General features: G+C 42.7%; 2 protein-coding genes across 5 annotated transcripts in view; one reads left to right on the plus strand and one right to left on the minus strand.

Moving 5' to 3' along the window:
* The window catches only part of ppfia4 (PTPRF interacting protein alpha 4), a 74,705-nt gene extending 63,005 nt beyond the window's left edge, over positions 1–11,700 (plus strand). For 2 of the 4 annotated variants that reach the window (XM_058631349.1, XM_058631352.1), the window contains 11 exons: positions 49–130; positions 285–485; positions 1,725–1,787; positions 4,058–4,084; positions 4,899–5,074; positions 5,173–5,270; positions 6,792–6,967; positions 7,545–7,613; positions 7,703–7,889; positions 8,031–8,128; positions 10,098–11,700. In XM_058631349.1, coding sequence (XP_058487332.1) covers positions 49–130; positions 285–485; positions 1,725–1,787; positions 4,058–4,084; positions 4,899–5,074; positions 5,173–5,270; positions 6,792–6,967; positions 7,545–7,613; positions 7,703–7,889; positions 8,031–8,089 — 1,138 coding nt within the window. In that variant the 3' untranslated portion in view covers positions 8,090–8,128; positions 10,098–11,700. The remainder of the gene's footprint in view (positions 1–48; positions 131–284; positions 486–1,724; positions 1,788–4,057; positions 4,085–4,898; positions 5,075–5,172; positions 5,271–6,791; positions 6,968–7,544; positions 7,614–7,702; positions 7,890–8,030; positions 8,129–10,097) is intronic. The other 2 variants (XM_058631350.1, XM_058631351.1) reach the window with 2 other exon arrangements.
* A 60-nt stretch (positions 11,701–11,760) lies between these two features.
* Positions 11,761–14,181, minus strand: myog (myogenin). The gene is made up of 3 exons (XM_058631353.1): positions 13,446–14,181; positions 12,726–12,825; positions 11,761–12,625 (listed from the first exon to the last, which is right to left on the minus strand). Exons 1-3 carry the CDS (start codon positions 13,977–13,979, stop codon positions 12,507–12,509), a joined length of 753 nt encoding a protein of 250 aa, XP_058487336.1. The 5' UTR covers positions 13,980–14,181; the 3' UTR covers positions 11,761–12,506.

Below are 14,181 nucleotides of genomic sequence, written 5' to 3' on the forward strand. Positions count from 1 at the left end.
TTCTTTATTGTTTGATTTGCATTCTCTTTGTCTTCTTTGTCTCTTTAGACACGAGCTTCTAGAAGACGCCAGGAAAAGAGGGCTGCCATTTGCCCAGTGGGACGGCCCCACTGTCGTCTCCTGGCTTGAGGTATTGTCAGGCTGCTGCTATTCTATCTAATACCAAAGGGAATATCAAATACCAGACTGACCATACGGGGCTGATCTGCACTCCCTTCTCCTAATATCTGACCTTCTATGGCAACAATGATGGTGACATTGAATATGTTGATGACTCTCACCAGCTGTGGGTGGGTATGCCGGCCTGGTATGTGGCGGCATGTCGTGCCAACGTGAAGAGCGGAGCCATCATGTCAGCGCTGTCGGACACAGAGATTCAGAGGGAGATTGGCATCAGCAACCCTCTGCACCGGCTCAAACTCCGCTTGGCCATTCAGGAGATGGTTTCCCTCACCAGCCCCTCCGCACCGCTCACCTCCAGAACGGTAACAAATGAAAAAAAACACATTTATTCTTGTGGGGGTTTTTTCATGCATACACAAAAAAATATCACCCTCAATAAATCCTCCACGGGGTTTGTGACGAAACCTTCACTCTGCACCGTGGAGCAACCTGTCACATAGGGCTGGGCAATAAATCAGTATGATATCAATAGTGTGACATGAGACACAAGGTATTGAGACAATGTTGTCTAATATATATATATATATATATATATATATATATATATATATATATATATATATATATATATATATACACACACACACACATATAGTATATTTACACACATTTCGTATTTTTTTAATTCAAAACAACTTTTTATTGGACCAATAGTGACATGTAAATAAAGTTAAATGGGTTTAATAATGTTTTACCCATAGTAATCTTAAATGGCATAGATAGTGCTAAACTAGAGTCGCCTAGGCATCTCTATACTACAACCTCTGTAATTTTACTCTGCTTCACTTCAACATCATCAGACTTTGCACAGCTAATGTCCATATGTTGTTCCATGAGTTTTTAAGCTCCTAATGCACATTTTTAAAGGTTTAAAAAGTTTTAAAATGCAATATTTCTTTGGGCGAGGGAAAAAAAATCCTTAATTTATTGTGGGTCCCATTGTGGGTATCTACAGTGAAACTTACACTTCTGGTGGAATCTCACAAGTGTTATCTTTATTTTGATGCCACGATAATTCACCTAGAGCTTGTAATTGCAGAGATATACTCTATTTAGTTCGGGCATGTCATTTTCGAACAGGGACCCAAAAAGAGGGTTAGTGGGGAAGAGAGGAATATGACAGAAATGAAAAGGGAACTGCTGTTGATGTTGACGTAGATATTTTATTTTATTACAGTCTTGAAAATGTATCGTCACTGTCCTGTGAGAAGCACAAACCTCGAAAGAGCTCAGAGAAACAGTGTTCAGCTTTATATCGAGACATATCTTTTACATATAATTAATAAGCTATATGGCCCAGCCCTACCTTCACTCCTCTCTGCTCAGACCACAGTAAAGGCTGCTGCCTGACTAGTCCCTTTCTGTTGCCATAAATTGCATGTTGCTCTGTGGGAAAATATCACACACATACTGTATGTGCCAGATTTAGCTACGAGCTACCTGCCTGAAAATACACTCCCTCCCTTAGCGTCACTCAACACAATGTTTGTTTGTGTGTGCATATGTGCGTGTGTGTGCGTACGTGTGTGTCCTCTGAGCAGTCCTCCGGAAATGTGTGGGTGACTCATGAAGAGATGGAGAACCTGGCTTCCTCCACGAAAGCGGTCAGTACCATCTGGGTGCTCCCATTCACTTTACCCCCCCACCCCATCCCTCTCCCCCACTATTACCACCACCTAACACTCTGTTTCACTGTCCCCATGGTGACACACATGTCCTCGCCCTGAAAAGACCCCTCGAAATCATCTCCACTGTGTCACACACTCATGCATTCTGTGCGGTATTTGTACATGTGTGCGTTAAATGGAACTGATGTAACCTGAGGGTGTGCGATGTGCTAACATGTTTAATGACAATTATCTTAAAATGACTCTGTGTGTGTGTGTGTTCCAGGTATGACTCATGTTGCGGGGACCTAAATCTGTTTACTCAGTCACATTATGGAGACTTGTCCTCCCTAAGGGGACAAAAAGCAAGTCCCCATATTACAACAATTATATTGTTGTGTAGTTCGGATGAGGTTGTGGTTAGGTTAAGGTTAGGCCAGTAGTAGTCATGGTTAAGGTTAGAGTAAAGCCTGCCCCACACTAGAGGCTAATTGGCCAGATTTTGGTCGTTGGGGACTTCCAATTTTAGGCTGATTTGAACAGATTATCAGGCCAAATGATCCTGTAGCGTGAGATGTTAACAGCCAACTGGAGTAGTTGTAGTTTAGTGGTTAAAGTTAAAGCTGCAATATGTAAGTTTTGGTGAATCTTTTACCTCCCCCAAGGAGGTTATGATTTCATCAGCGTGGGTTTATCTGTAAGTTTTTGACAGATCTGGATTTTTTATGTGATGGGTATGTGATGGGTATCGCTCAAGTATGTTCCTATAAAACTTTGGTAAGAATCTGTCCACTGATTATCACATTCAAGAAATCCTTATCTCTTAATATGGGCAAAAAAAAGGAATCTCTCTCTGTCAAAACTCACCGGATTTGAGTGAATTTTGTAACAAATTATGTGGCAATTTAGATTTTAACATGGGATATCACATTTAACAAGTTCAGATGTGTAAATCTCAGATCAGGATGAATGATGTCATGCTGATGTAAGATGGTAATATTATAAGCAGGTAAAGTTCTATACAGATCCAGAAAGTCTTCTGGATCCAGAGAGTGAAAATCAAAATGGATCCAATTATTCTACCTCTGTTTGGTCTTCATGAGCAGAGTCGATGTGATATTATTTGTTTGCTGCATCCTTCATCTGAAAACAGACCTGACTGATGATGCGTTTGGGTGTGAACAGCAGCAGTACAGGGGTGGGCGGGGCCAAGAAGTGTTTATGATGTCAAACTGCTGAACAGCTGGGGGTTTTCAGCAGCACAATTCACTTCTGAAACTTTTTATGGGCACTTCTGTGTGTTTTCAGTCAGCTGTGTTGCTTCACGATATCCACACACCACTATATTGAGAGTGTGGAGCTGACAGGCTAAGTCAGCATTGTGTGACATCGTTTGACAAGGGTTTCTATTTATTTTACAGTGTAAAGTCTCCAGGAAATACATAGAAGTCAGTGTTGTGTAATGTGATCTACAGTGATGCAGACAGGACTGCGTGGTGTGTGCGTGTTTGAGAATGTGCATTTATTGTGTGTTTCACCACAGTGGTTCCCAAAGACTGGGTCGGGACCCACAGATGGGTTGTGTTAGAATTGTTGTAGTGGTCCCCAACAAATTTGCATTTCCAGTAAATATATTTGTAATGCGGCTATTCACGTGAAATTCTCACCAGGTGCCGGTAACAACCCAAGTAATCCACACATACAAAGAAATCAAAAATGTCTATAAATGAAGTTGTATATGATACAGTGAAAGGGAATAAGTAATGGACACATGAAGAAAAGGAGGTACACAAGGGCATGGAAAGCCAAGAAACCAGCTGAAAAGTAGTAATTCAATTTCAGTAAGTGTTTTCAATACTTTTTCCCTGTCCTTTTATTTGATGTGATTTCTTTGTATGTGTGGATTACTTGGGTTGTTGTCAATAGCTGGTGAACATTTCATGTCAGTAGCCCCATTAGAAATAGATACTTATTTTCCCCGCTGTACAAATTCAAAATAAAATACATATAATGGGTAACACTTTATATTACCATGGTGAATATGTGTACCTTAATATAAAGTGTTACCATAAAATGAGTCATTTTTCAAAGCAAACGGATATTAGCTGTTGTGGATATGGCTGTAAATTGGCTACATTCATTTGCTCGAGTCATATTGCGATTTAGTTTGTCACCATTGAAAAGTGGGTCACAAGTTTGGGAAACACTGTTTTTACCAGCCCCTAATCTCTAACCTTGCATCTCGTCTCTACCATGCTGCCACTCAGGAGAATGAGGAGGGCAGCTGGGCACAGGTGGGATCACTGGTCTGCAAACATCTGTCTGCACGCACGCACGCGCACACACACACACACACACACACACTTCACCGTAATGACCTTTACATATTTACTCAGGTAAAACACGTCATGAGGTTTGACAAAGAGTTTTTCTGCATGGAATAGAGCAACGCTGGAATTTCTATCGTTAAAATAAGTTGTTTTTTCTAGGTGACATTTTCATTCCCCCTGTGAGCACATTAAAATATCTCATAATCTCTGGGACATTTAAATAAAACGGTGCTTATGGCACGGCACCAGTAAGAGCGAGTGGAAGCATTTAAGTGAAATTATGCTTGAACAAAAATAAATTGTGATTTTCTCTGCATTAACTTATGATATCTTGGCCATTTGCACACACCTTAACGAGCTGTAGAGCTGTAGCTGATGTAATGCAAATAAAATATTCATGGATTTGTTTCTACTTCAAGCTCCCACACAGGTGCATTCACTTAGATTTAAACTTTTCAGATTTTTCTTCCATAGCAGACATTTGACAGAATTCACTAATGATATTAACGATGGCTTGGTTCCATTTTAACGTTGCTGTGAGTAATGACAGGGAGCTGGCAGGAGCAGTGTAGTGTTTATGTTGTTTGTAACTCCCGTGCTCTTGCTGCTGTGACATGTCTAGAAAGCAGTGGAAAAACAGCTTCAAACACCCAATGTTACTTTCATTATTTATTTACACAAAACATTTGAGAATTCTGGTTTTATTTTTACTATCTAAATAGCTGTTGGCACCAACAACCCGTTGCTTTTATGTAGTAACATTGTCTACTCCTTGTAGACCCTGGCATATGGGGACATGAATCATGAGTGGATCGGGAACGAGTGGCTGCCCAGTCTCGGTCTGCCTCAGTACCGCTCCTACTTCATGGAGTGTCTGGTGGACGCACGTATGCTAGACCACTTGACCAAAAAGGACCTGAGGAGCCACCTGAAGATGGTGGACAGCTTCCACAGGTCTGTGGTGACCACTTTAGCTGCTTTGATCAGCATCGATGCACCAATGAAACACAATGTGCTTATCCTTCTCTACGTGTATGCTGTTGTTGTACCAGGGCAAGTCTGCAGTATGGAATTATGTGCTTGAAGAGACTCAATTATGACAGGAAAGACCTGGAGCGCAGGAGAGAGGACAGTCAACATGACATGAAAGGTACATCGGCACTTTACACACACAAAACCACAAAGCATGACAGAGGCCGAATCTTTGTTCAAAGTTTACGAATCTCAATTTCTTCTGTGTAATAATTGTGTCACTGCACTTTTTTCCTGCTCTGCTCACTTCCACAATTAATTTAGGCGTGTAACATTTAAAAAATAGCTTTAATTATTGCTCTTTTAGTACTTTTTGAATAAATAGCATGCGCATATATATATATATATATATATATATATACATACATATATATATATATATATATATATATATATATACATATACATACACATACACACACACACACACACATATATATATATATATAAAAAAACATTTTTGCATACATGTTCATCCCTGTTCCATTGTTCACTTATAGCATTGTTATGGTAAACTTTTTTTGCATTTGTACATTTTATATTGCTTACATTGCTCAAATCTAATCTGAAATAGCAGAGGTTCATTCCAATATGGTAAACAAATCCAAAAAACAGCAGACTAGATTTCCATGGGAATTTACGAGAATTTATGGGAATTATGGGAAAATTGAAGGCTGGGAACGTAAATGGTTTCCATTTTGCAATATTTCCAAAATTCCCTACTACAAAATACAGTTGCCATGGAAGATTTCTGGAAATTTACTGTGGATTTTCCACCCCTTTATAACCCTAGCAGTGGCACTGGCCACTAAAATATTATGTGTACTGTAAAAGGTAGGGCTGGAAATACTAGAAAAACAAGTTTTTTACCCAAAGATCTGCTGCTTTTAGGACCATTCTCTGCAAACCCTAGAGATGGTTGAGCATAACAACCCCAGTAGATCATGAGTTTTTGAAATACTTAGACCAGCAACCACCAACAACCATGCCATGTTCCAAGTCATTCTTCCCCACTATGATGTTCACTTTGAACTCCAGCAGCTCATCTTGACCACGTCTTTATGTCGAGTTGCTGCCATGTGACTTAAAAACAAGAGGTGAAGAGGTGTACTTAATAAAACTGTAGCTCTCACACATGCTGGGGATCATCAGGCCAGAGTACCACCTAGTGGCTTTGCCCCGATATTGTCGTTGAGACAGCTGCACCGTAGACTGTCAAAGAGCCAAATGAGGCAGGCCAACAATCTTCTGATTCAAAGCGCTGCATACCAATAGTAGTGGAGCTAACCAGTCCTCTCGCCCTTTTGACCTTGAGTTCTGCACATGAACTTGACTCAGCTGTCACGTCAAATCAGAGTCCTGCTCTGTTTACACACACACAAACACACGCACACACACCGCCTGTTCCAACTTGGAAAGCTGGCTGACAGCTGTGCTCTAAATGAACAAAGGGAGTGTGCCAGTGAGTTGACACTGTGTGGACATGCACATTACCTCTTTATCTCGCTCCCTCTCTCTCGTTCTACTCCTCTCTCTGCAAATCAATTTGATCCTCTTTTCTCTCTTGTGCTGTCACACTGTAACACGTTATTGTCGCAGCAACAAAAAATCTCAGCTTACCTCGCCCTCTTTACTTCAGACGTGTTGGTGTGGACCAACGAGCAGGTGATCCACTGGGTCCAGTCCATTGGTCTGAGGGAGTACAGCGGCAACCTGTTGGAGAGCGGCGTTCACGGGTCGCTCATCTCTCTGGACGAGACCTTTGACTACAGCAGCCTTGCGCTCATCCTGCAGATCCCTATGCAGAACACACAGGTGGTTACAGAGGAAAGCACGACTGGTTATTCTCAACCTGTTGAAATTAAAAGCAGAAAAGCAGCCAGATTGTAAGGGCAGTCTTACAATTGTAAATGAATACTGGTAATATTTCTTCCATTGAATGATATTAAACACATTTAACAATTGTTAACTGAGTACCAGAGGCAGACATTAGACCTAATCAGAGGCTTTCTGCAACCAGTCAATCTTCCCCAAGTCCTGGTTGCTGAGGTCTTTATGAGATAAGTTGATTTATTTTCGTTGGCTCTAGAGTTTGTTTACAGTCAGCATTTCCCGCTGCGACTGACAACACGGTGCCAACTGCTTCAAATTCTCTATCGATTGCTCTCGGATCGAAAGCGCTCGGTTGTTCTCACCCAGCATTCACTTAAGAGTTTATTCATCACAGGTTTCAGCACAGATTACTTGCTCAGCTTCCTATTTTTTCGGCCGTTAATAAATTGTAGAGATATGGTTCCTATTTTCTCAGGAATTTCAAGAGCTTTCATTGACATTTTGCCTTGAGATTATGTTTATTTTGACCCTGGTCGGTTAACGCTGTATTACTTTTCAGGCACGGCAGGTTCTGGACAGGGAGTTCAACAATCTCTTAGCCTTAGGAACTGACCGTCGACTAGAGGAGGTGACGTTTCAAGCGGCTACTTTAATCAAATACAGTATTTTGGGAAACGGGCCAATTGTCTGACGCCACTTTTCTCCCTGTCCCAGCAGAGTGGGGATGACAAGTCTTTTCGTCGCTCGCCGTCATGGCGCAAGAGGTTTCGGGCTCGTGAGGGAGGGACGGGGCTGGGGATGATGGCGGGCTCCATGGAAACGCTGCCTGCCGGCTTCCGTATGCCGTCCATGTCCATGCCGCCTTCTGTGAACTTGATGCCCAAGAAACATCTTCAGCCTGAAGGTGTGTTACAGGACTAACCGAACTCCTCCACCTCAGCTGATGTGTTTTTTGTGTGCGGCAGTGTGCTTACCATTCTCTCTCTGCTTGTCCTGACTGACTAACTGCATGCTCTCTGTACTTCTGTGCCACATCCCTCTCAAGCTCCTCCCCCGGCGCCCCCGAGGCTCGACCCCTCAGCTGTGCGGACCTATTCATGCTAACTACTCTCTGCTTACTAACAGGAGCGCTAATGTTAACAGGTAAGCTGACAAAACAGTATGTAAAACTGCTAAACTTGTCCTGGTTAGTGTGTGTTTCTAACCAGTATTGCCCTGATGTATGGCATGAGGGCAGGAATGAAGCACTACTATTTGAGTACCACGATAAAGCAGAACTATAAGTTAACAGCTTCAGAGTCATAGTGATGGTTAAATGGCTTGTGTGTAGGGAGAGTGGGGGCTCCCCGCGCTCCATTTGTTCATGGCAAACCAGCCTTGCAAGAAAGAGAGTCTTTAAATCAGGAGGTCTTGCAAAGTCTTGGGTCTTGTGAGAAACACAAATTGCTTCACTGCACTAACAATTGCCCACCCCTAACGCAATTTAAGAGCAGGGGTGGGCAATTATTTTCCACAAGGGGCCACATGAGAAACAAAAAATAGCGTTGAGGGCCAGGCCAAATTTTAATTAATTTTTATTTAATTTTATCACTTTTATCAAAAAAAAAAAAAAAAAAAAGCAGTAAATTGTATTGTTTTGGTGTAAATTGGGCAGCATACAAACACACAATTACAAACCAACGCTATTGAAAATATCAAATTACTACACTATAAAATGAATACAATATAATGAATGAATACTATAATAGTACTATACTACTGTGGTGTAGTGCAGCGAATATATTGTCTCACACAACCCCCCCACACAGAACGCACCTGCACGCTTACACACACACACACACACACACTAATGCTGCAATCACACCGGATAAGTTTACATACGAGTGACAGTGCTTCGCTGGTCAGATAACAAGATAATAAACATGGAGGGAGATAATGATAACTCCTGAACTTAAACCGAGACACTTGTAGAAGAAAAGTACCACGGACCTCGTTGTTAACGTTGTCTTCGACATAGTCTTCCTCTGACTCGTTTGCGCGCTCTTCATCAGATGTGTTTGGTCACGTAGTAGCGATTCATATTGTAATCCTTAAACACAGCGACTTGTGTACCACAAACTAAGCACACGGCTTTACCTTTGACGTCTGTAAAGAAATATTTAACAGTCCATGTCTTGTTGAAAATTAACTTTTCTTTTTTTAACGTGAGCCGACATCTTTAGGGGTGCAGGGGTACCTGGCTAGCGTCACCTGTCGCAGCTGTGCAGACAGACGCAGATATCATACGTGCGTCCATACGTCAGGCGTTTCAAAATAAAAGCAGCACAGTTGTATTGCAGCATAAATACTTAACAGAGGACAACAGGTATAGGCTATGAGTCCAAAAACACGTTCGAATGTGGCTGAGTATTGAAGGAGGAACTGTGTATGTGTAAGCAGAGCTTGGTGAAGAGAGGATGTACGGCAGCTGGTGACCTGGCTCCTGCACACCTGATGCCACGCCTGCAATCCCACACAGAGGGAGGGCGGAGCAAGAGCGAGTGCATGCAGGCGCAGAGGCCCTGACACAAATATTGCAAAACAACAACGATGATATACTGAATTATTCCTCAGCCATGAACTGATGTGTCTTCCCAGGGGCGGCCCAAGCCTTTATGGGGCGACCCTAAATGTCTTTAAATACACATCAACGTGAGTCCATATTGTAGCGAATAAATGGAGGCAGAAGACGTTATCTTTCATCCACAGAGGATTCACTGTGCCCACATGTCATTTATCTTAACAGCTCAGTGTTGTATGCAAGATAACACGTATGTGTCACTAATAGGCCACATTTATTAAAAGAAATAAAAACAGCAATTTCTCTCGATCAGTTTGGGGGGTTTTCGCCTGAAAAACACTGAAGATTTCAAATGTTTACTTTTATATTCAAAGTGAAGCACAAAGTGTGGTGACACTGAACGTAAATTGAAAAGTTATGAAATCATACAGTAGACGTTGCATTGGCTGCAAAGTAGTAACTCTAAAACTGTCTGATTGTTTCATGTCAGACTGATGTCAGACTCTTCCTGTCTCACATTTCCTGTCTCCGTCTCACTCTGTCTCCTCCTAGTGCATTCTCATTACCTATATGGACACATGCTTGCGGCCTTTTGAGAGTGATATGCCAAATTGTGGAGAGGACGACCTGGGTGCCACTCTGGGGCGGGGAGGGAGCCATCGCCCAGCCTCACCTCCAAACTTTCACCTCTCCTTCGGACACGTGCAATACAGAGGCCAACTCTGACCTTTGAACTCCTGAGAGTGCTCATCGGCTGCACTCGCTGCTGTAAACGAGACTCAGTCCGGTCTCTCCCGGTTTACCCCAGTGCTCCCAGTAGCCTTGTTGTTGTGGTGTTGTGCTCCTGCTCCCCTGGTCTCAGCTGTGGGTTCTCGTGCTGGTTCTGTTAGTCTCAGCATGGCCAAGTCCACACCAAATATTGCTGCGTCATCGCCAGAGAAAGATTTAAAGCGACAGTGAGCGGCTCTTGATTTGGACTTGGGAATGATGAATACTTGTGTATAAATGGCAGATCCCACTGCACATTGCCCCTCTACCGGTTATGCAAGGTATTACTCATTTATCGCATCTGTACATAAAATGGATGAATTATGTTTTTTATAGAAATATTATATATATATATAAATATATATTGGAAATATATATGGAAAATGATATAATACCATTGCTGTATGAAACCCAATGCCCTGTATTCAATAGTGACTGTTCTCTCTCTCTCTCACTCTCTCTCTCTCTCGCTCTCTCTTTCTCTTTCTTTCTCTTTCTTTCTCTTCCTGTGTCAGACCTTTGTGTGTCTTTTGCTGTATGCTGTAAGTGTGTGAATCATTAGTGGGAGGGGGTGCGTTTCTACAAGGACTCCTCACAGGTTCATGGGTCCAATTTCAGACTTCTCTCTTTGCCTCGACTTCTTTCCTTTCCCTCCTCCTCCTCCGCCTTCTTCTTCTTCTTCTTCTTCTTCTTCTTCTTCTTCTTCTTCTCCTTCTCCTTCTTTTGACACCATGTAGCTGTTGGCTCTCCTCTTCTTTCGCCTTCTGTATGACACTATGTAGCCTAGATTAGAGAGAATCCTTTAATATGAATGGGTGCGTGCGTGCGTGCGTTACGGACAAATGAGTCCCTCTGCTCCAGACTGGTAGAACGGTTGTGTGTGAAAAGGCCGACCCCAGCCATGTGACCATGACTCTTTTCTGTGAATGAGTATAAGTGTGAACACCGTAGCTCCCCCTCCGTTTACCCCTTACTTTTCTCTCAAATAAAACTGTAAACTGCTGCTCAACATCAGCCAACGATATCCACATAATACTGCTCAACGTGGCGGACTCGTCTCATCCTGTCCCGTCGCCTCCCTTTTAGTTGCCATAGAGACGTGACCGTGAGCAGTTTTTGGCTGACCAACTCCTCATCCAATGAGAACACAGCATATGAACCAGTGAAGTGCTGGATGGTTGTACAATCTTTTTTTTAAAGAGTTTTTCCAAGGTGTCTAAAAGGTGTAATGTGCTATGTGGCAGCTATGAGTACTGTGTCTTTATTCCAGGTGTGAAACAATGCTGACAAATCAAGATTTTATTATTTGGCTATTTAAAAAAAAAGTGTACTGTATTTATGACACTATATAGACATAAGTAAAGCTGTTTTTTTTTGTTTTTTTTTTAATTCTGGATCGTGTGGTCTCTTTATTTATTAATAATTTATCAGCACAGCAATTAGGCAATGTATTGAAAATGGTCTTTATTGCAATAATTGGACGGAAAATATCACGTTTTTGGAACATCTACAAATACACAACAATCTTAGTTATAAAAGTCAAAAATAAATTAGCAAAAAAATAGAAAATAAAATGGCAAAACCACTCTGTAGAAAAAGGGAACGTATTTACATCACTAGCATTCATAACCAGTTTAAATTAAGCAGATCTTGGTCAAAACTGCCATGGTACATATTGGCCCCAAAATAAACTCATGTTTGTTTAAGCATTAAAAACACACACGAAAAACAATGAAAGATCAGGGAAAGGTTTCGAAAAGAGGAAAAGTTAAATTAAGTAAGGACAAAAAAACACAGGTTTTTCTTTCCTTTTGTAGCTCTGTCAGACTGGAGACTTTTTAGAGATCCACACTAGTCATTAAAGGTGTTCATGCAGCAAAGTCGTCAAATCTCTCTATTGACTAAAAACTCCTGGTCTGACAGGCAGGAGTGGACCACAGGATAAGGCAGGGAATCAAGGGAATAAGGCCTCATTGTGAACAGGATTCAGTTTGACGAGCACACCCACAGATCAGCAGAGTAACAGTCCTAATAAATCACAGATTTGATCATTTAGCAGACGCACAACAATAGTAGAAAACTTGGAAAATAAATTAAATTGGTTGTCAGTGTCTTATCCTATTGTGAATTTTGCTATTTTTCCTTATTTATTTGTTGATCTCTGTACATCTATGAGTCGCACGTGTCGAGGGTCTATTTGGGAATGTCCACAGGAAAGGCCAAGGGTCCGTCCCCCGCTGTGATGCCATCCACGAGGGAGGTCAGCACACGCATGCTCCCCTGCTCTGGAGAGTCGGCAGCACTCAGGAGATCTGCTCAGAGACACGGTTCACACATTAAGTATCTCACACTAATCTGACTACAACATCTCATGAGGCTTTGTGTGTGTGAAGTGTGTGTGTGTACACTCACCCTCGCTGCTGTAGCTCTGCGTGCACTGCTCTGGAGTGCTGCTCCACTCCGGGCTACTGCAGCAGGTGCTGCCTGTACTGGGCTCGCTTGACGACGACACCTGTTGTCATGGAAATGCAGAACAGAAGTTGCTGTCAGTCACTCAGTGTTATGACGCGGCACACCCTGCCCCACATAGACCTAGAACACACACTACAGTGCAGTGTGACACCACACACACAAACACAAACACAAACACACACTACGACCATAAGCAGGCTGTGACCACTCACAACAGCAAGAGAAATAATTATGTCCAATCAGAAAATATAGAAGAACAAGATTAAAGAGATTATTTAACGTCAAGAACAAGCTTATGTTTGAAGTCTCACTGAATCATACGCCTGGAAATTTTGATTGATGTAAAAAAAAAAATATTTAAACACAGATTTTAATTTTCCTAATCCACTCTTTCAGTTTAAATGTCTAAACTTATCCCAAATTATTAGTTCCAAAGCAGGCTTTAGAGATCAATAGATCAGTTGATCAGTTTTACTTTTACTATTTTTTTCCAATCTTTGCTTATCCTGTGTTTTTCTTTCTCTATTTAAATAAAAAATGATTCCCTCAGCATCTCCTGTCAGTTTCCATCGTGTACACCTGGTCTCTGACCTGCCCGTCTTCCCCTTGCCCTCAGTCTTAAACACTGTATGTGACCTTGTCCTCCTCTGTCCTACTCACTCTGGGCTGGGTGGTGTTGGGTCGGTAGTGAAGTCCCTGCTGTCCCGTCTCGCTGTCCTGCTGGTTGAGGGAAGACACCAGGGCCTGGAGCCTCTCGATGTACTGGATGGCACTCCGCAAGATCTCCACTTTGGGCAGCCTCTGGTTGGGGTTCATCAGGGTGCTCCTCTTCAGAGCATCAAAGGCTTCGTTCACCTTCTTCAGGCGGCGCTTCTCCCTCATCGTGGCAGCTCTCCGACGGTCCATGGTCACTGTCTTCCTTTTGCAGAGTTTACAGGCCCAGGGCAGGCACTGGCCTGGGCAGTGGGGCTCAGAGTGAGGTGACATGCTGGACGGAGAGACTTTGTCCTCTGTTCCTGTGACCCCAACTCCAGCGCCTCCAGACAGACTCGCACACAAGCCCATCATGGAGTTCCTGTCCTGGTAGCCAGTTTGGTCGTACCCGCCAGGCAGGCGAGAGGGGAAATAACTGTCCCCTCCTTCATAGAAGCGCTGGTCAGGGAAGAAATAGGGGTTGGTCTCGAAAAGCTCCATACTGGACAACGCTGTGGTCTGGACTAAAGGGGACAAAGATCCTTGCTTCCCCTGGAGCTGCTCTACTGTATGTGATCTTCTGTCCTGGGAGCTGGAGCGTGTGTGTCGGAGTGTATGTGGGTGTGTGTGTGCGCCTGTCCTCGTCCCGTGCCTGAGTTTGTGATGAGTGGAAGACGTTTGGAGAACAACTGGTGTGGAGCAA

Source organism: Solea solea, chromosome 6 (genome assembly GCF_958295425.1).
Source record: "Solea solea chromosome 6, fSolSol10.1, whole genome shotgun sequence".
Taxonomy (NCBI): Eukaryota; Metazoa; Chordata; class Actinopteri; order Pleuronectiformes; family Soleidae; genus Solea; species Solea solea.

What these genes read in the sequence shown, in the direction of transcription:
- myog (XM_058631353.1), bottom strand. Translation starts at nt 13,979, where the DNA reads ATGGAGCTTTTCGAGACCAACCCCTATTTCTTCCCTGACCAGCGCTTC. An exon ending in CCAACACCACCCAGCCCAGA is followed by an intron (nt 12,826 to 13,445) that starts GTGAGTAGGACA and finishes CCATGACAACAG; the next exon opens with GTGTCGTCGTCAAGCGAGCC. An exon ending in GCAGAGCTACAGCAGCGAGG is followed by an intron (nt 12,626 to 12,725) that starts GTGAGTGTACAC and finishes GTCTCTGAGCAG; the next exon opens with ATCTCCTGAGTGCTGCCGAC.